The sequence below is a fragment of the Rhinolophus hipposideros genome, assembly GCF_964194185.1.
Source record: "Rhinolophus hipposideros genome assembly, chromosome: 3".
Taxonomy (NCBI): domain Eukaryota; kingdom Metazoa; phylum Chordata; class Mammalia; order Chiroptera; family Rhinolophidae; genus Rhinolophus; species Rhinolophus hipposideros.
Genome location: NC_138049.1, coordinates 32859736 through 32882051, shown reverse-complemented (window position 1 = coordinate 32882051; position 22316 = coordinate 32859736). Strand labels below are relative to the sequence as shown.

Sequence of the window (22316 nt, the reverse complement as noted above, 5' to 3'; positions counted from 1 at the left end):
AGATACTGGCCTGGAATGTTGAAATTGACCCACATATAATCTCTTAAAAGACAAAACGGTGCTTTGCCACCCTGTTCATTTTACAACAAATTAACAAAATACAGTCAGTTTCGAGAAAGATAATGTATATGCTAAAATGAAATGGAGGATACTGCGTAGGTTTTGAGGTTTAAAACCACAGGCATGCCACAAAATAAGCCATTTTCTTTAGTTTTAGATTCTTATGCTGATTAATCTCTTCCTCCAGCTTCCTATGCCTAAGAAAAATGGCCCAAAACAAAAAGATCTATTTTTTTCCCGATTAAATTACTCAACCATCCAGACGGTGAATAAACTGGAACGTCCTAGAATACCTTTTTTTTTTTTTTTTTTTTTGAAAGAGAACAAGGAGTACTTTGCCAAGGGCTCTTCAACCCCAAATTCAGCTAGGTCTGGAAGCTGGATTTCTGAGCAGCCCCATCTGCTGGTCCTGTGCGTGTCTTACTTCCTTGGCCCCAAATCTCTTTCTCTCTCTGTGTGACCCGTACTTTCAGTCTTTATACCCAGTCACAACTAAAGCAAAATATAAAGCAGTTAGAAGAATCCAGGTAACGAAACTATAGATCCCCAAAGGCAGGAAAAGGCAGGCAACCGGCCGCACGAATTAACGGCGGCGAGGGGGCGGGGGAGATCGGGCAGGGAGGGGCCGGCGAGAGCTCCCGGTGCGCGGGGCTGCTTCCGCCCCGCGCGGCCCCGCCCCCGCGACACGACGGGCGGTCACGTGACGGCCGCGCGCGTCCCCGGCCGCTGCGGGTTCCGAGGCCGAGGAGAAAAGACTGCGAGGCCACCGCGGCTGTGGCCAGAGAGGTGGGAGTCGGGGCGAAGCCGTCGCGGGGGGCAGGGTGGAAGTCGGTCACTCTGGCTGCTGACTCGGGAAGAGGAGTGATGGCCCTCGGTGTCACCTCCTGCCACAGCGCGCTCCGGGTCGGCCCTGCGTTCTGGGCCTGAGAGGGGCGGCGGCGCGGTCAGGGGCCGGGACGTGGGTGGACGCCCTTGGGCCTGCCCGGCCGCGGTTGTCCGCCCCGGGGCGGGGTGGGATGGGACCGCTCAGCCCCGGCCGCCGCCCGCACTGTGGCTGTTGTCGCAGGCAAGGAGACTGTGACGGGCTCTGCGTGGCCGCTCCCGCCGCAGCCCCTGTCCCGGGCGACGGCCCGGAGCTGGTCCCGGTCAGGGTGCGAGAGGCGGAGCCGCGGCCATTACTGCGCAGCCTCTTCCGCCGGGCTCCTCGTCGCTCCCTTTGGTGGCAGCCAGGTCCATCTCTTCTCCTGTCGGCTGTGGTGTCAGGCCCCTGCCCGGGAACCTTCTGGCCTCAACACTTAGGGCCGGCGATGGTTTGGGGGGGCCTCCTGCTTCGTATTTCCCTCGTGGAGGCCCCGATCCGGGCCTCGGGTTACGTCTCATCCAGGGTGTCCAGTGCCTGCATTTCGTCCTTTTCCGGAGGGTCTTGGACTGCGTCTTTCTCTTCCTCCCCCCCGACCCCCTGCTCAGTGTCTGGGTCTTGCCTTGCACGAAGAGTAGCTGCGCCACGTTGTCTGGGTTAAACCCCGCGCTCCGTGTCAGAGTCGTTTCGCTGGTGATTATGTGTTTAATATGATTAAAGCATCCGGACAATTAAGAGATCCCTTTGAGCCTCCCAAACCTCTGCGCATCTTAAAGCCGAGGCTGTTGCTTTGTTCTTCGGCTCGTCGGCTGCGGAGTTCTCTCCCTGCCCCGCATCCCGTCTGAAAGAGTACGGGTCTTCTTCCATTGTTGTTGCTGTTTTATTTTCCACTGGCGTCTAGAGACACGGTGCAAAATGGTTTTGAGTTGACCCCCAATTTCTGGCAACTAGGTTTTTTTCCTCTGTATTACCCGTTTTCGTATACATTTTTATTTCTTTCCCCAAGTACTATTTTAGTGAGTGCTTATTTCTTAAGTTTTCGATAGTATACCTACGTTTTGTTTAAATCGTATGTTTGAATTATTGAAACGAATTGAGGGGAGAAGCAGCCAAGAAATGATAGAAAACGCTTTGTCTTTGTATGATTGACATTTCAGGCTCTTCCCCTACCCCCGTGTTCTTACTTTGTAAATAGTATGTGAAAGTATAACATTGGCATTGAAAGCGGTATGTAATTATAGAAATTGGAAGACTTTTTTTAAAATGAATCTATATTTAGATTTTTAAAAGAATGTGGTATATAGGACGCATGAAGAAAATGACCCCCACACACAGGATTCATGATACCGGCTTTGATGTTTTTGTGACCAGCAAATACTGTTTGTGATAAGTGCCTGGATGTTTTAAAAACACATGAAAATAGGTTAGGTAAATCTCATTTTAAAGAGAAAACCGGAAGAGTGAAAGCCACTCTAGAAATAGATTTTGAATATGTTTTAGCTGTGTATATCTTAGATTGGGGCATTTTGTTAAGCCCGATTATTGATTTAGAATTTATGTTTCAAATGGGCCAAAGTGAGTTGTGGGCAAAATGAAAATAATGGTAGACATTTTTAGGTTTTCTTTGTTATTTACTGGCTGTTAATAAAAAATTGGATAGAATTATAATCATCAGGAAAACTACATTTCCAAAGAGCTGGTCATTAAACAAGAGGAAGGAAAAAAAATGGTGTTTTTTCTTTGAGAAGGCATTTGTCAACTGGTAAAATATTCTGTTTCAGTTTACAGCAACTTGAATTGTTAGAAGAACTGGGCAGATTTTTTTTTTTTAAGGATCCAAAAACGATCTGTCTTCGAAGAAAAAGACAGTATTACATTTTTCACAATATTGATCTGTTTAGCAATATTATTTTATGTATTAGCCATTTATTATCATGAAATGTCTGATACACTGTCAGTTGGATATTTTAATGCTTTTTTTTTTTCCAGTATTAGTAACAAGGTGCTGAGCCTTTTCCTGGCTTCTGATTGTGCCTAAGGAACCTGAATTTGTGAAACAACTGGATGGATTAGGAACAATTTTGTGGGTATGGAAACCACCTTACTAACGTTCTGCTGCAACCACTTGTGCTTATTTATGGACTACTTAGTGTTTATTACCTTTTGGGTTAATTAAAACAAAACCTGTTGTTAAATGACTGTTAATTAAAATATTTATAATTTAGAATTACAGAAGTATAGAATAGGGTGAAAGAGCTAAGACGTGGGTGGGAGTTATGACTTGACCAAGGTCACACAGATAATTATCAGCAGAGCCTTTCTTATTTACGAAATGATTGCAGACTATGAAACTTGTGTTTAATATGATTAAAAGATTATATTTATTCACATTCACATTTCATGTTTTGTTAAACTAAAATGCAAAGTCCACATTTTGGGGGGGGAAATGTAAAGGTTTAATGCTTAAGTATGAAGATTATGAAGGCCATAGATTGCCATCCAGTAATGTCTTTTAAGGGAAGTGCTTACTATACAGTAAGGGGAATAATTATTTAAAATAAAGCATTGGACCCCATTTAATTGAAATGAGTTTTTATGGAAGGCTTTTGTTTCCCAGTATGCCCTGTGTTTTCTAAGTGGAATTTTAACAGGGCATGAGAAGGAAAGCTAAAAATGAAAACATTAGGGCATTTAGTTACAGCTCTCAATTTGGGACTCCTTAAGAAATACTAAAATGTATCTGCTAAATTACAGCCAATCTCTCTATTCTTTCTTTTACCAGCCATTGCTTTTATTTTGGGAGGTATTTGTATATCAAAAGTTGTAAGATTTTGACGTATTTTTCTTTTCTGTCTCTGATAGCTTTTATATAGAACATTTCTTGTTTTGTGTATTTTGAATAAATAAAGTAAAAACTACTTTATTAAACATTACCTGTTAATAATTGGAACAAGATGAAAAGTCTTCAAATCTCTCTAATTTGATATTTTAACTGTTATATGCCTATACTTTTCTTAATTGGTTCTTTAAAAAGATATTTATTTGAATCTATCTGGAAAAGAAACAACTTGTTTTTGACCTTGTGACTTACTTGAAAAGTAGAATTGTAATTAATACTAGATATTTTCAGAGAAAGTAACAGTATTGCAAACACTAGGAGTGTGGATTTGTTGAGTGGTCACAAATTTTAAATAGTACAATATTACTTCATTTTCAGTTATACTTAAATTGGTTGAGTGGGTAAGTAATTTAAATTCACTGATAATATCTAAACTCACATATTTCTAAATTTAGTCTGTCACTTTTTTTTCCTTAAGAATTGTTAAGGGAGAGAAATATCTAATTTAGTTTCAAATCTTTACTCTTTTTATGTTTCTTATGTTACCTTCCTAATAGTTTATTTCTGTATAAATTTGCACCTAAAGAGGGAACCTTAACCCACTAATTGGTATTTGCATGTCAAGATATTGTGTAAATTTTACTGTAGTGATTCATAAATTGTATTGAGTTTGGTGTGTAATTTACAAATCATTCATTGCAGCAGGAATTATGTATGTTTGAATTATTTATGTTTGCCAAATTAATTCTGGCCTGTAGTTAGAATTACACTATTCTATTTTTGATTGAAAGTAAAAGCCTCTCCCTCCCTCCATTAAAAAAAAAAATCGTTGGTTTCAAATGTAGAAGTTTTCTGAGAGCTACTTCACATACTTGTTCTGAATTACCACATGCCATGTCCTGTGTTGTGCCCATTTGATACTGTAGTTCTCAGTGGTTATAGTTAACGGATCAGTTGGCAGATTTGGGACCACCTAAACCTGTCAAGTTTGATCACAACAGAATATGCAATTTTCTTTTTTATCTCTGCCAGCAAAGGTATGGGAAACATAACATGGAGTTCATTTTCTTTATTCAAAGAGTCTTGTTGTAAATTGCCATTTTTGTGTTAAAAAGTAATTGTTAATATGCAAGACGTTCTAAACCTGTACTGCCCTGTATAGCAGCCAGTAACCACAGGGAGCTATTGAGCACTTGCTATGTGGCTGGTCTGAACTGAGTTCATCTATAAGGGTGAGATGCACACTGGATTTGAAAGAGTGTACACACACACACACACATACATATAAAAATGTAAAATATCACAGTAATAATTTCTTTATGTTGAATACATGTGGAAATGGTATGAAAATATTAGGTTAAATAAACTTTTTAAAATTAATTTTACCTGTTTCTTTTTATTGTTCATAATGTGGCTAACAGAAAATTTGAATTTATATATGTGGCTAATGTCATATTTCTATTAGATATTGATGTTCTAGACCTTTTCTCTGAGATACCATACATTGAAGAAAAGATTTTTTTTTTTAAGATGCTTGAGTTTGAATTCCATTTCCCAATATTGATAGCTTTGTTATTTTGGGTTAAATTCTTGTGGGCTTGGGTTTCCTCATTTATGAAATGGGTGTAGTCATACCTCACAGGGTTGTTTTGAGGATTCAGTGATACAGATCTACTCGTATTTTCTGAACTTTTATATGCTGTGAATCATCTGAGGATCTGGTTGTATAGATATGGAGTGGGGTTCCAGGTGTTTCATTTGTGAGGAGCTGACAGGTAATGCTGATATTGCTGGTTGGGGATCACAGTTTGCATAGTTAGGCTCAAGTATACCAAATGGGTTTTAGTTCATTTTCCTTCACCCAACAATTAGTAATCCTTTTAGAGTCTACTCTGAAAATTATTCATGGGATGTAGAAATTGAAAAAGTCACCATAATTTGCAGAATTTACTGAAATCGATTTTACTCTTGGATTTGGGAGAATTCATTGCCACTGGACAACAGCTGGATAAATCATGTGCTTGTCAAAAGATACAAAGATGGCTTGAATCTTACGTGTATATTTGTAAACGTAGTAACTCCCTCAGTTAAAATTTGAGTTCTTTAAAGAAAGGATTAGAACTTAACATATCTTTATATCTTTTGTGGCTGGGTGCCTTGTTCACAATTAGAAAAATGTTTTATGTAAGTAAATTTAGTTTTTCAGTGTTTTGTTTCAACCGTTATTTTAAGAAGTTAGCTTTTCATTCATCCAAGAAATGTCAGTTTGACTCAACAAAACTTATTATTGGCAGTGTACTAGCCACTAAGAGGTATGCAAACAGTCCCTATCCTGAGGGGGCTCATTGTTTAATAGAAGAATAGAGGGAACAATTTTTCTGTAATGAAGAATGTGGCAGTAACATTAATAAGCTGTAAAAGATAGACTATACCAGACAGGAGGAAATACAGAACTACAAAGGGAAGTTCGGAGAACTGTGAGCAATGTGATGTAACTGGAGTATTAATCTGTGAGAGTGGTTGTGGGAGATAGATAATACTAGAGTTATTTAAGTTTCAGGTTATTAAGGCCTTTGAATGTTGTCCTAAGGAGCTTTGCCTTTATAGTATAGGTTGGAAAGCCAACATACAGTGTATCAGTCAGGCCTAGTGAATAAATTTGAGGGGGACTCTGAAGCAAGATAATCAGGCTGTACAGTAATCTGGGTGAAAAATAATATATGTGTACACGAGGGCACTAGCAATGGCAAGAAAGCAGATGATAGATTCCAAAGGAATTAAGGCTAAAAGTTGACAGAATTTGGTGTGGTTGTTTGCAGAAGCTCATGAAAAAAAGAATTTTCTGTTTTCTCCATCAGCACTCATTGGTTAAGGCCTGGCAGTTGAGATGTCATTGTAAGATTCATGCAGAGATGGGGGTTTGTGGAGTATGTGTAAATGAGAGGCAGATAGGAGGGAGCCAAGGATTCTGTTAAAGAAATTAAAATGGTTGGCTCCAGACTGGGCAAGAAAGGAAATGAGATTGGGAACTGGATAAAGAAAAGGAGGTGGTCAAGAGACTGGAGGGCCCCATAAAATTAAAGAGCAGGTGTGGGAATGAGTGAGTAAATGAGCTGGAAGGACCAGAACTTGTGACCTGAGAGTGAATTAAGCTTTTAGAGAGGCTCCAGTTTTAGGTGGCATCTAGTTCCAAATGTGGCTGTCATATTTTGTTGCTGGGGGTGGGGAGAAGTCATTGAATTTAGGAATTGAAAACAGGACAGCGTTTCTCAAAGTGTATTCGAAGGACTGCTTGCTTCAATATCACCTGAAGTGAGATTCCTTTGCTTAAACCCATTGTCTATTGGCCTAGCATTTCTAGGATTAGGGCCTGAGAATGTAGACGTATTTCTAACAAGCAGCGTCAGTGGGGCAAGTTTAAGAACCTCTGAATTGGGTGTTGGGTGGTTCATTCTCAAGGATATTTAAAGAGGTTCATGGTGATGTGTCAGGAGTAAGATGACGATGGCTAACAGAAGATTAAGTCCGTGCTTAAAGGTTGAGAGCTGTAAGGGATTATAGCCAATGGTAGAAACTTCAAAGAATAAGCATTTTGTTAAGAGTAATGATGTTAGAATAGTAGAATGTTTCCTCCTGTCCCGTGTGTTAAAATCGGCAGGTTTTGTTTTGAGTGGGCTGCGGGAGGTAAGTGAATAGCGTCTCCTGTGGTGCCATTGAAGATGTAGGCATTTAGAAGGTAAAGCGAAAGGGTTGGGGCGGGGCAGTCAGGATAGTGCAGTCTATCCTGTAAAGACTTAAATTCTAAAGTCAGAGTAAAACAAAAAGGTTACTTAGGAATCCTGTTTATTCAGTTACTTTGAAAATTCCCTGGTTTTGAAACAGATTATTATTTGTTCTGTTAGCATTTGCTTGGATAAGCCGACTTGTCTTTTAAGGCCATATATCATATTAAAAGTAATACTATCTTTAAACACTAAAATCCCAGGTTTTTTGCTGCGATAGAGACCCACACTCTGAGAGACATGTGGAGCTGAAAGGAGATTCAAGTTTCTCCTATATCATGGTTACTGTGAGCCCAGCATCTCCTTAATCATGATGTGTGCTGGATTCTAAGTTCTGTGTAATGCAGCGCTTCCTGCAGTGGGCAGTTTTTGAAGGAAATGTTAAATGAGAAGAAAAGATTAATGGTTGACGTGATGTTTTGGTTGGTGCCTCGATTCCCTGGACAAGAGGCGTCTGAAGAGAAGCTTGGCTTTCTGCTTGTAAACTTGAGGGTACATATCGTAGCAGGAGGTCCGAGTTGACGTGATGACCTCGTCTTTGCATACTACCTACCTGTAGGAAGGCAATGGCTGTCGAATACATTGCATGTGGGCTGCTTTGTCTATATAGGATTGGTTTCGCTTAAAAAAATTTTTGATTGTAAAATATAAATAACGTGAAATTTACCATTTTAACCGTTTTTAAGTGTACAAGTCACTGTCATTAATTACATTTACAATGTTGTGCACCCATCACCACTATGTATTTCCACAAAGTTTTTATCACCTCAAACAGAAACTCTGTACCCATTAAACAGTAACTATGCACCTCTCCCACTAGCCCCTGGTGACCTCTGACCTACTGTCTGTCCCTGAAATTGCCTATTTTCAGTATTTCATATAAGTGGGGTCATACATTGGGGTTTTTTTTGTGGATCTGGCTTATTTCATTTAGCATAAAATTTTCAAGGTTCATCCATGTTCTAGTATGTTTCAGAAGTTCGTTTCTTTTTATGGCAGCCAAATAATACTCCATTGTATTTATGTACCACATTTGGTTTATCTATTCTTTTGTTGATGGGCACTTGGGTTGTGTCTACTTTTTGACTTTGGTGAATAATTCTGCAACAAAAATAGGTGTTCAAGTATGAGTCCCTGTTTTTAATTCCTTTGGGTGTATACCTGGAGTGGAATTGCTGGATTATATGGTAATGCTATGTTTAACTTTTTTGAGGAATCACCAAACTGTTTTCCAGAATGTCTGCACTGTTTTTGATTCCCACCAACAGTGTAGTAGGGTTCCAGTTTTTCTACATTTTCACCAAATGCTTAGTTTTTGTTTTTTTAAATTATAGCCATCGATTAGATGTGAAATCGCGTGTGATCATGGTTTTCATTTACGTTTCCCTAACGATTAATAATGTTGAGCATATTTTCATGTACTTAGTGGCCTTTTCTAAATTTTTGAAGAAATGTCTGTTCAAGTCTTTTGCCCATTTTTTAATTTTTTTGTCTTTTTGTTGAGTTTTAGGAGTTATTTATATATTCTTATTAAGCCCTTTTCAGATACATGATTTATAAAGATTCTATCCCATTCTGTAAGTTGTCTTTTTACTTGCTTAACAATATCCTTTGATTCACAAGTTTTAAGTTTGAAGTCCAGTTTATTTTTTTTTTCTTTTGTTGCTCATGCTTTTGGTGTCACATCTAGAAATCCATTGCCAAATCCTTTGCCAAAAGATTATGGAGATTTACCTCTATATTTTCTTCTAAAAGTTGTATGGTTTTTACCTCTTATGTTAGGGTTGTTGATCCATTTTGAGTTAATTTTGTATATGGTGTGAAGTAGAGGTCTTGATTTCATTCTTTTACATATGGAAGTTCAGTTGTCCCAGCATTTGTTGAAGAGACTGTTCTTTTCCCATAGAATAGACTGAGAACCCTTTCTGAAAATCATTTGGACATAGATGTATGGGTTTATTTCTGGACTCTTTTATTGTTTATTTGTCTTTTGTTATGCCAATACTACATTGTCTTGATTACTGTAGCTTCATAGTAAGTTTGAATTCAGGACGTTTTTAGTTCTCCAACTTTAATCTTCTTTTTCAAGATTGTTTTGACTGGGGCCCCTCACAATTTCATATAAATTTGAGGATTGGTTGTTACATTTCTGCAAAAAAGACTTGGAATTTTGATGTGAATTATGTTGAATTTGTAGAGCACTTTGGGTAGTATTGTCATCTTTATAGTCTTCCAATCCATGAACACTAGTTGTCTTTCCATTTATTTAGCTTTTTGATGTCTTTCAGCATTGTTTTATGGTTTTCAGTGTACAGGTCTTTCACCTTAGTTACATTGATTCCTAGGTATTGTTTTTGATGCTATTATAAATGAAGTTGCTTTCTTGATTTCCTTTTTGGATTGTTGACTGGTTGATGTAGAAATACAACTGACCTTTTTGTGTACTGAACTTGCTACTTGCAACTTTTGCAGAATTTACTAGCTCTTGTAGCTTTCTTGGAGATTCTTTGGGATTTTTTTATATAAAGACTACAGATTGTTTTATATAAAGACTATCTCTGCAAATAGAAATAGTTTAATTTCTTTCTTACCAATTTGTATGCCTTTCATATCCTTTCCAAGTCTAATTGCTCTGGCTAGAACTTCCAGTGTAGTGTTGAATAGCGATGGTGAAAGCAGGCATCTTTGTCTTGAAATTTTTTCACTTGTAAGATAAAACTTGCCACTGAATTGTGTCAAATTAGTAATTGACTAATTTTGTTGATCTTAGTCTTTAGAGAAGTTGATGTTCGATTTTTTTTTTCTTTTGCAGTGTAGGATGAACCAGCAGTGGAAGAGAAATCACTGCAAACTGGCTGACTGCTGGTGAAGATGATGTTTCATTTTTGTGACAAGCATCTGTGGGACCTGTAATAGAAATGTAAGTATGGCATCATGATTTTTCTAAAGCTGCAGTAAATTAAGTAGAACGGTCTAAAATGCAATAAATCAAATATCTGTCATGTTTCTAATTATACAAAATAAGCGTTTTATGTTGATTTTTAGATATTTTATTGAGTTATCAATTTTATTCACATTAAATTATTGTTAATGTGGATTTCCAAAAATCTCATAGGAAAAAATCTATAAAAAAAGGAAACTGAAGACAGAGAATTTGCTCAGAGAAGGCTAAAAGATTGGAAAGATGTCCAGTTTTTTCTAGGTTCTACTTTCTCTTTACATAATAATTTACTTAAATAATCAAGCTAGGTAGACAGTATTGGCTTTTATAAATAAGGCATATTTATAGGTTATAAAACACTAGTTAAAAACTTGGTTCATTAAATTGAATTGATTTTTTTTTTTAAAACGGATTTTTTTAAACATTTGTACATTATTTTACTGCTTACTGAATTCACTCTAATTCCCAGTTTTACTAGTTGTTTTCCTCTCATTTGGTCTTTATGAAATATGCTGTAAAATGTTACACTACCTTGAGCTAACCCATATTGAACTTCATTCTATTCTGGATGAAACAGTTTCAGGCAGTAAACATCAGATTCCCATCTTCCAAGTTAATATGAGTGCTCTCCAACTTGATGTCAGCTGTGAAAAATGCAGTGAACATTTTACTGCCTTTTACAGTCTTGATGGTTACAGTGTTTAAAATACTGGACAAAAGAATGACCCTTGTAGATACTATTTCACCTGTTCTCCCAGTTTAATTTATAATTATTACTATCTACTTTTCCAACATGATGCTTTAATTATATACTCTCATTAAAACTATGACCATATCATTCTTAGTGTTGAGCATTTGATAAAAAATGAAACCAGTAAGCATTTTTCTTTATAATTGAGCCAAATATATCTTTTATTTAAACCTATTCATATGTTATCTCTATCACATGTTATATCTATCTGTATCTATTTTTCTTTCTTTTTCCTCTCTCTCTCTCTCTCTCTCTCTCTCTCTCTCTCTCTCTCTCTCTCTCTCTCTCTCATCCTGTATGTCAGATTATCTAGGTGCTGGCCGTCAAGGAACTAGCCTGTCTAGTAAGTGAGATAGATACATAATTGATAACTAAACAATGGAAGAAATGCCATATTGAGGTAGCAATAAAATATTTTTGGAACTGAGAGGATGTGTTCCCTATGAAGGGTTCAAAATGAACAGAAGAACTTTTGGCTTGGTCTTAAAGAGTGAATAGAATTTTAACAATCTGAGAAAATTAAATATTTTTTGAGCCAAGGGAATGAGAAGAGGCATAACTATTTAAACATCAAGGAATCTTAGGGGGAGTCAGGGAGCAATCCTAAGTGGGAAAGTGGGATGGGAGAAAGAGACTTTAAACTTACTAAAGGGAATGAGTGTTTGGTTAGTGCCTACTATATTGCCAAGTTCTTAACTGGGTATTTTACTTGGATTATTGAATTTAATCGCTGTGAAGGATGGTGGTAGCCTCATTTACTGATAAAGAAACAGAATTAGAGCGATGGAGTTATTTGTCAGTGTTTTATCAGAATAATCTCCTGGGGCACTTGTTAAACAAAACACAGGTTTTAGACACTTAACCCAGATACATCCAGATTTTCAGCAGCGAACACACTAGCTAATTCTTACTTTTAGAAAAGTTTGGGAATTGCTGTTTTGGGTAAAAGAATAAATGTAGAGCTAGGATTTTAACTAAATCTATTTAACTCTAAGTGCTGTATCATCAATGTACTTGAAAGCCAATGCTGAGGAATTTGGATTAGATTATGTAGGCAGCAGAAAACTATTGAAGATTGAGTTTAGAGAAGATGAATTGGATATGATGGAACTGAGAAAAGATGAGAGGGAGAAAATCAGGGAGGCCACTTGGGAAGTAAATATTTTGTACAAGGGTGTGTCCAAGAGGCCAGATTTAGGGTCAGGGGCTTTGGAAATGAGGGGGATACACTGTAAAGACGTTTCTGTCATAAGGAAGAGAAGTGGCCAAGGAATAAGGGAGTATTAGGGATGGTTCCAAGTTTAATCTAAGTTAGAGATCAAAGGAAGAAGATACAGGTTTGAGGGAGCAGATAATTTTGTTTTTAGTCATGTTGACTTCAGGTGCCTTGAAAATATTGAAGTGGACTTTTTGAATACAGAAGTGAAATTATAAGTTTTAAGTGGAATGGTTCTGGATGTTATATCTTGGGAAGTATTTAGATTTATATAAGTTTGAAATATTCAGTAGATTGTCTAGGTATAGAATGTAATGTGAAAATAGGGCCACTCACAAACCCTGTGTGAGTAGTACTGGTACTTAAGAGAAGTTAGAGAAGATAGACAAAAAAATAGAGAATTTGGAGAGAGCACAGTCATGAAAATGAAGAGCATAAAGTTTTAGAAAAAGAATCAGTGGTTAATAATCACTGCAGTGGGATCAAATAGATTCAGACTGAAAGAGGCCATAGACTTAGCTTATTAGTTGATTTTGAAATTTAGGGATAGAGAATATTCAAAATACTGGTGGAATTGGGTGGTACTAACACCAGAAATTGAGGGGTTAGCTTGGAAAAGAATTAGCAGTGCCCCATCCTGAGCCAAGAAGAATGATGGTAAGGTAGAGTGAAAATAAAAATAAATTTTGACGATTCATTCTTACCTAATTTCTTAATGATAAGGGAGTCCAGGATATCTCTTAACTAAGAGATTAGAGAACTTTTTAATAGCCTTTGGGGAACTAGGGAAAATAAGATGTCTTGGCTGAGTAAAAAGTTACTGATAGCAAGCTTGACAGTCTCTGGAAAATCAGAATACCTTAGGAGTATATGGTGCTCACAATTTATGCACCAGGCATTTCACTACAAAAATGGAAATTTTCATGAGTTGAACAATAACTTTTATAAGTCCTCTCTTTGGTTGACCCTTCTTTTTTGCAAATGTCTCCCCTCGTGGCTTTGATGGTGTTGATTTCTCTGTATTCCCTATTCCTCTTTGACCATTCCTTACATCCTTTACAGTCTACTTTTGCCTCACTTATAAATGTTGGAATAATCCAAGGTTCTGTGATTGGCTCTTTTTGTCTGCTCTCTCTATAGGTTTAATTTGGGCATTCATCCATTTTCATGTCTCTAAGAACCATGTATGTATTGGTGACTCATCAGATTTCTATCAGCTTAGATTTCTTTGGAGTACCGATCTAGTAAATTCAGCTGTTATCTACCTATCTTGATCTGGTGACTTTATAAATATCTCAGTTATTGTATCTGAGACAGAACTCGCCTCAAATTCTGAATCTTCAAAGGCAGTACCACCATCCATCAGTAACCAAATGCTTTTGTTTCCTTAGTATTTGTTATATTCTACTGTTGGAACCCCATAGCACCTTCTTTTCCATTATCTTATACCTAGATTACTATAAATCTTAGTTTCCTCTTTGCCCCATGCCACCTAGTCTTGCTCCAAACTGCTGTCCAAATGATCTTGATAAATTACTAAACTGACTTTGTCACTTCCTAACGTAAAATCCTTCAATGAATTCCTGTTACTTACCTCCTTAGTGGGTCTGTGCAGACTGGCTTCACAGAGATTTTTGAACCCCTTGAAATTATATGTAAGATTTCATGTAATTCTTAATAAAGGCTGTGATCTAAAAATGTTTAAAAACCAGTTATTTAGAATAAATTTTTGAACTCATGAGGAACATAATGTACAAGGTCTTTGTAGCACTTCCTGTGTAGTACTTTTCATCCATTCAGAACGTATTTATTTATCCCTTCCCTGCTGGTTACCATTCCTTCCTTGTGCTCCCTGGGATCTGTTATGCCTGTCATAAGACCTATAAGTAATGTGCGTGTTTATTAACTTACCTGCCCCTACATTTGGGTGGCAAGTAGTATGCATCTCCTTCCTGGTGCCATGGGACTTGCAGATGCTCAAATACTCTCTTTTTCAAATCGAAACGGAATTTCAATGACGACTAATTTCTTTGACCTAAATTGAAAAGGATGAAAGAATGTAGGTATTGTTCTCCCATTCTACAGCTAATTTTAGTTCTTTTTGTTACCAAAATGTTTAAAGTACCCTAAGACAAATGTAGCATGAGGAGCTGATAAATTAAAACTTGATAGCCAGTCCCTTACAACTATTCCCAGAGTTCTTTTCCTGAGATTGAGCTATATGTAGTTTTTGCCAATAAATAATAGTGAGAAGCTAAATTCAGTTAGCAAGTATTTATTATATACTGTGTGGTGACATATATTTGATACTGTAGAAGAGGCTTTGAAATACAGTTTTATGCTTTCACTTAATTTATTGTACATTGCAATAATTTTGAATCACAACATTGTTTCCATTTTACTGTTGAGAAAACTGAATTCCCAGAAGCACGACCTGAGTGTGTGATTATTTTTTTTTTTAAGCCTCTTCTATGTACATTGGGAGCTGCTTTTAGTATTTGGCAGAATTGAAATGAATGTACATAGACTGTTAACACATGTAAGGATACCTGAGGAAGACAAAAGGATTCTGAATCTTTTGCCAAATAACAAATGAAACGTATGCTACACTTGTCTCTTGCTATTTTGGGAAGTACCAAGATTTTGTGTTTAAGAAACACATATGAGTTATTGAGAGCCAGAATGTGTCGTGCACAGCCAATTCTTTTTAGGGGAAATTAGTGGAGGACAATTAATTGACCCTCAGTTGAGATGCACGTGCTTTTACTTATAACTTAGGTTAAGTTACAAGATCTTTGGAGGCAAGAGTTTTATCTAAGAATACTTTGCGCTCTTGTAGTGCCTATCACATACTTGGTTGACTTAGAACTTACCAGAAGTTAGGAAAAAGTTGTACTTTACTAATTGCTATAGAGTTTTTGGTAAAGGAGTTGCCTGGGAATGTATTTAAAGGTTGGAAAAAAAGAGTTTGGAAATTAAGGATTTCATAACGATCAGTTCTTTCCATCGAGACTGCTGCTTCCTTTTCTAGTCAATAAATGCAGTCTTTTCAAAAACAGTATCATTTTGAACCTTGCAAAGAACACAGAAAAAGCAGTAAGAGAATGGATTGTTTATTGGATGTGCTGTGATAAATGCCTTAAGAGTATTGTTTTTCGTGTTTTGATAAGCGTAAACATTTTTATTGACGGCCCTTTATATAACCACTGGAGAGTGTTTGATCTTGGAAAAAAGCAAAGATCCTTATGGTGATTAAATTCTAAATATTCTGCATTTAAAATGCCACAATCAACTGGTACAGAGATATTACTTACCACTGGTCCACGCCTTCTATTATTTTCTTCCCTTTTAAAATACCTGTGTTTTCCTGTTAGTGTGGGATAAAATCAAAACAAATGTTTCTCTATCAGGGCACTGAGGCTTCATGGTTTGGCTTCTGATTCCCACACAGCTTTATCTTCTGCTGTTCCATTGCTTAGTTGTCTCTGCCCTGAATTCCTTCCACTCCCCAGCCTCCTGCACCAGACTTACTAACCTATATTCATCCTCTAGTCGCTCTCCTCATTGTTTTTAGTATCTTCACACACTTACGTACAGCAGAAGCCAGGCCATATTGGGACTGTCCGCTGCTTGCGTGTGTATTTCCTATTCACACAGCAGATCCTCTAGATGCATCAGCACTCAGCATGTACCCAGGCCGTGCTTGCTGGTTAGAAGGCCTGTCTGAGTCAGTGAGGTGGGAGGTACACATTTTATGCCAGTATTTAGGCATCATGCATCCAGTTTGATAAATCTTGTCTTTCTCCTGTCTCCTCTCAGGACAACATCGATATTGGGTCATTTTCTCCCTTGGTCTTACGTGATTGTAACATGTGGAGCTTAGTGATTACAAAGCATTTTTTTAAGCTATCCTCACCTAAGTTTTATAAACTTTGATTTGCAAATGAGGAAATTTATAGAAAGGGTTTAACCTAGTGCTTAAGAGTCTATAAGTAATGAGGTGGCTGAGTAGCTCAGTTGCTTAGAGCGTGGTGCTGGTAGTACCAAGGTTGCTGGTTCCATCCCCGCACGGGCCACTGTGAGCTGCGCCCTCCTTAAAAAAAAAAGAAAGAAAGAAAGAAAAAAGAGTATACAAGTAATTAGGGAAGGTTAACACTCAGATTTTTAGATTTGTCTAGCATTGGTTTCATTGTATAACAGCTGCCTTAATTCAAGTTAATCTTCTCCCTTGGTCATCTGCAATTTTTTTTTATCGTATAGTTTTCAGCATGCTGTTTCAGGGCTGATCTTTAAGTGCACTGTCAGAATTTTTCGACATTCCCACAGTATGTGTAAGTAAGCTTAAAAGAAAAGTTCACCAAACAGCTGGTTTAGCTTAATGTTATTTAAAATAAACTAAGACCCCCCCAAATCTATTTTATAATATGATGTATTCATATTCTTCTTTGGAAAAACATTCATTTTTCTTAACAAATATTTGAGTGTCTCTATCTGCGAGCTCTTGTATGGGTATACAGATATGAGGCAGACGTGACTTGTTTCCTGCCCTTATAAAACCCACCTGCCTATGGGGAAGACATCAACAAAATAATCACAAATAAGTGTAATATTGCAATTTTAATGAGAACTAGGAATGAGAAGGGCATGATAGTAAGTTAAAAAAAAAAACAGATAAGGTGATTTTATCCAGAGGGATATGAGATGGGTAGTAGTTTGCCCATGGGGGGCATGGGAGGCAGAACCTGGAGAAATTTTCTATATAGAGAAAACCTGTTACTGGTGTCGTGCAGGGCGGCATGTGGGGTCTCTGCTCCCGCTCCCCACATAAGAACGCAAGATATTGTGAGGCCAAAAAGGAGCACCCACACAACCATAGGTAGGGGACCACTATGGTCTCACTGGAGGCTGCATTCACACGATCTGCAATCCGCTGTGCTAACTGCAATCCGCACTTTCTAGCTCAGCCACCATCTTCTTGCTAGCCCCCATTTTCTGCTAGCGTAGCCACGGCAGTTATATTAGTGGCCAATGGCTCACTGGTTACACCTGACGGCCATCCGATCACAGTTGATGGCCATTTACTACCTAAGCCAGCACCTTTCCACGTGAGGCCGAGAGCCTGGAAACTGCACCCCTGGCTCTGTCCCCACACTCCACCCCTACAGGGTCTCGCTTCACAATCTACGCGACAAGCGTCTTCCGTGAGGGTCCCTATGTGAAGAACCTGGAGGTGAATACAATATCCTGGACACAGCCAGGGTTTCTCAGGGCACCACCAGTCTTTCTCACATATTGTCCACAGCGGCTGGTCGAGACACAAAAGCAAATATCCGCCAGTTGCACTACATGGTGGTACGTTCCCAGTCAAGCGGTCCATTAAATTAGGGATGGAGCCCATTCTCCATAGTCTATAGTCATTCGCCAGGACTGTCCTGGGGGTGAGGAATGACCTTGACCTCACCCTCAGCTCCCACAGAGGACTCAGCAAGCGTTTCCTCCTGGGACTACAAGTCCTGCATCTGGGCTGCCTCAGCAAGAACTTCCCACACCACAGGGCCGCAACAACCTTTGCTTTCTCTGACCTCTGATGGTTGGGGAACCTTCCATGTCTTCCCACCCCTCCATGGGGGTCCAGCTCTCCGGCAGCTGTTCTCCTGGTCTGCCTGAGACTGAGTGTTCATACGCACAAACTGCTCCACCGTCCTTCATAGAGCTTTGGCCGGCACCGTACCCTGCTCACTGCGCCATGTGTCGTGCAGGGAATCCTGCTCGCTGCGCCATTTGTCACGCGGGGCGGCCTGCGGGGTCTCTGGTCCCGTTCTCCACATAAGAACGCAGGACATGGTGAGGCCAAAAAGGAACACCCACGGAGCCATAGATAGGGGAGTCAAACCACTATATTCTCGCTGGTGGCTGGGTTGGAGACACAGGAAGCAGGAGCCACACTGTTCGCAACCCTCACTGCTCCTCTTACAGGCTCAGCCACCATCTTCTTGCTAGCCCCCATTTGCTGCTAGCGTAGCCACGGCAGTTATATTAGTGGTCAGTGGCTCACTGGTTACAGCTGACGGCCAACTAGCCACAGCTGATGGCCATCCGATCACAGTTGATGGCCATTTACTACCTGAGCCAGCATCTTTCCACGTGAGGCCGAGAGCCTGGAAACTGCACTGCTGGCTCTGTCCCCACACTGGTGAGAGTAGCCATTGCCGTTGGAAGCCTGATCAAGGGCAAGTTTGATGTGAGAGGCTGGCATGGGAGGTGGAGGCCAGGCACACGGATAATGGTCTTTATGCTGAAATCAGCTTTGTAAGCAAGGGGTATGGTTGAGCCAATTAAAAGGCATTACAGTAATTAAATAGGGTTTGCTTAGTGGCTAGTGAAGAGTAGAGATGGATAGTAGATGATTCAGGAGATATTTAGGAGATAAAATTGGTTAGACTTGCTCATGTTTTGAACGGGGGAAGCATAAGAGAAGGGCAGTTTTAGTGATGGATTTCTGGCTTGAAAAGACAGAACGGATAGTGGTGCCATGTGGGGTTGGGCTTTTAGGGAGTAAATAAGGAGGAAACAGATTGTGAGTTCAGTGTTTGTGTCTTTGGGACATCCAAGCAGAGATTTAAAATAGGCAATTAGAAATGTAGGTCTAGGGCTGAAAGGAGAGACCTGGGCTGGTGGTGTCAATGTGAGTCATCTGTATATATGTAACACTTAAAGCCACGAGTATGGGTGAAATCCTGTTTAAAGAGTACAGCAAGAACATGTGGTTTAGGAAAAGGCGACAACAAAAAGAGGCCATTAGAAGATAGTGTTACACAGAGGGGGAATGAAATGATTGACTGGTTTAACCAGTGTTTTTAGATACAGCAGCAGCATGAGGGAACTTCTGGGATTTTAGCTTCAGTCTTAATTTCCTATGGTCTATTTGTCAAGTACCAAGTTTATTAATATTTGATAATATTTGCAAAAATCTCACTTAGTAATATCCTAAAAGGGTACAAAGTTGTGTTTCTGTAAGTATAAGCTGAATTACTTTTAGCTGTTTTCTGTTTCTGTTCCGACTGATTGTCAGTCTGGAATGGACTATACATTTTTAAGTCTTTGTATTAGTTCTTACAAAGTCTATGACATAGAAATGGTATATTTATTTAAAATCTATACCTCAGTTGTATTTTTATTTTTATTTTTGGCTTAACGTTTGTATGCCTTGTTGCCTCCCGCAAGTAAAAATTAGTAACACACAAACCAAAAAGATTTTTCTGCACAGGTTAGTTTTCTCCTGTTTTCATTTTTGCATCTCCATTGTCTAGTATGTGGCTTGCATATAATAGATGCTTAATAAAAGTTTTCTGAATTGTTGCATTAAGACGAGTTACAACATGACTTTAATGTGATATATATTTTCTTTCATTTTCTTAGGATGGCTGGCTGTGGTGAAATTGATCACTCGATAAACATGCTTCCTACGAACAGGAAAGCAAATGAGCCCTGTTCTAATACTGCACCTTCTTTAACGGTCCCTGAATGTGCCATTTGTCTACAAACATGTGTTCACCCAGTCAGTCTGCCTTGTAAGCATGTTTTCTGCTATTTGTGTGTAAAGGGAGCTTCGTGGCTTGGAAAGCGTTGTGCCCTCTGTCGGCAAGAAATTCCCGAGGATTTCCTTGACAAACCAACCTTATTGTCACCAGAAGAACTCAAGGCAGCAAGTAGAGGAAATGGTGAATATGCATGGTATTATGAAGGAAGAAATGGGTGGTGGCAGTATGATGAGCGCACTAGTAGAGAGCTGGAAGATGCTTTTTCAAAAGGTAAAAAGAGCACTGAAATGTTGATTGCTGGGTTTCTGTATGTTGCTGATCTTGAAAATATGGTTCAATATAGGCGAAATGAACATGGACGTCGCAGGAAGATTAAGCGGGATATAATAGATATACCAAAGAAGGGAGTAGCTGGACTTAGGCTGGACTGTGATGCGAATCCTGTGAACCTAGCACGCGAGAGCTCCGCCGATGGAGCGGACAGTGGCTCGGCCCCCAGTGCAGCTTCTGTCCCGCCTTTAGTGTCTTCTGTGAGGCCTCTGACATCACTAGATGGTCACTTAACAAGCCCTGCAACACCATCCCCTGAAGCGAGCACTTCTCTGGAAGACTCTTTTGCTCACTTACAACTCAGTGGAGACAGCCTGGCAGAAAGGAGTCACAGGGGGGAAGGAGAAGAAGATCATGAATTGCCATCTTCAGGCCGAGTACCAGCAGCAGACACCTCCACTGCAGAAACCGAATCCGACGCCAGTAGTGACGGTGAGGACGTGTCAGCACTTGTAGCACAGCACTCCTTGACCCAGCAGAGACTTTTGGTTCCTAATGCAAACCAGACAGTATCTGATCGATCAGTAGCAGGGGGTGGGACAGTGAGTGCCAGTGTCAGATCTAGGAGGCCTGATGGACAGTGCACAGTAACTGAAGTTTAAATAGTCTTCAGCTCCATGCTCAAGGTTAAAATGGTTATCTGTAAATTTCTGCCCACATAACATTATACTCATCCCTAGTAGAACATTTTGGGAGTTGGGGTGGGAAGGGGTATAGGAAGTATAGACCTGTAATTAAAATGTCTAACATGTCTCTGTTAAGAAATTTATTTAATATAAGGAACTTGGGTGTTAATAGTTGAGAGCTGTTTAGTAATAACCCAGTTTTCTTGAGGTCTGTTTAGAATTTTGTTTTCTTTTTAATTTCAGTTCTTTTGGCCAGCGTGTGTGTATTGTCTGTGCGTTAATGGTCACATCTGACTCTTGCATTTTGTCTTATTTTTCTGCATGGATTGACATAAAACCACCACTAAAATTTGGCACCTATGAGATGTCTGGTATCAGTTTTAACAGGAAGCTTAATTAATGTGAGAATATGTGTGAATTTGGGATTTTAAAATAGACAAAAACTATTTCATAGTAAAGTTACTTAAAAGGAAATGTAAAGAAAACACATAATAACTTATGTTTCAGAGTCTTGTCTATAACACACTTCATGGTTCCCATAGACTTTGCTGTCTAGTCTTTGTAGTTTGAGATTTCTCTTGATCCACAGTTTTCTTTTTGATTACAAAATTTATAATTTAATAAATACTAGAGTTTATCAAAAATATTTGTCTCTTTGTTTTGAGTCTGGAAAGGGGATGGAAACATTCTGACATTTATGGCCAAAGGTCACTAAAAGTGGTGTTTCAGTTGGTGGTATTCAGCTTAAAGCAGTCACCTGCTCAGAGAAATAATATTCCTTCATAGAGAATAAACAGAATCTACAGGAAACATGCATGGAATAAACATGCACAGAAATAAACCTAAAGTCTGTGAGACAAGTTTCTTAAGTAACTGATAATAGAGACCACATATATTTTAGATTTTCCTTGCCAGTCTTCATTAGTTCTCTAACATTAGTTTGAGTTAAATTAAATGGTAGGCTTATTTATAAATAGTTTCAGTAGACACAAATTCACTTTACACAAAATGTTGTAGAATCTGTGGCAAGGTAGGAAGTGTTGGGTTAACGTGGTAATCCAGAATTTGGTTCTGAAAAAAAAATAATGTAAGTTTGTCTTAACTATATTTTCCTAACATAAAACAGTGGGATCACATTGATGATGTAAGTTATTTTTAATGATTTTTAAATGTGAATTGAGTTTTACAAATAGCAAATAAAAACTTACTGCTTTGAAATTATGTTTTACCTCTTGTGAATGGTTAAATTAGGACTTAATTTGACTTATATTTTTTAAAGTCTGTTACTAAGATAATCATGAAAGTTTGAGATGTACATTTTTATTTACTTTTCAAAGATAGCTAGTTGTAAAAAGGCGGCCAGTTATTTTT

General features: G+C 38.6%; 1 protein-coding gene and 1 long non-coding RNA gene across 9 annotated transcripts; one reads left to right on the top strand and one right to left on the bottom strand.

Annotated features, from left to right (window-relative positions):
- Nucleotides 1-734: 734 nt before the first annotated feature.
- RNF146 (ring finger protein 146) lies at nt 735-22313 on the top strand. 8 transcript variants are annotated; one of them, XM_081045214.1, is made up of 4 exons: nt 743-846; nt 2909-3006; nt 10353-10460; nt 19868-22313. In XM_081045214.1, coding segments are annotated over exons 3-4 (1056 nt in total). In that variant the 5' UTR covers nt 743-846; nt 2909-3006; nt 10353-10458; the 3' UTR covers nt 20922-22313. The 8 variants fall into 8 exon arrangements, with proteins under 8 accessions (XP_080901343.1, XP_080901340.1, XP_080901345.1 ...); XM_081045218.1 differs by having other exon boundaries at nt 758-846; nt 10358-10460; XM_081045216.1 differs by having other exon boundaries at nt 837-963.
- LOC308496276 lies at nt 9042-17268 on the bottom strand. The gene is made up of 3 exons (XR_013993150.1): nt 14360-17268; nt 11013-11125; nt 9042-10447 (listed from the first exon to the last, which is right to left on the bottom strand). It is a non-coding gene; the product is annotated as an uncharacterized lncRNA (long non-coding RNA).
- Nucleotides 22314-22316: the final 3 nt, after the last annotated feature.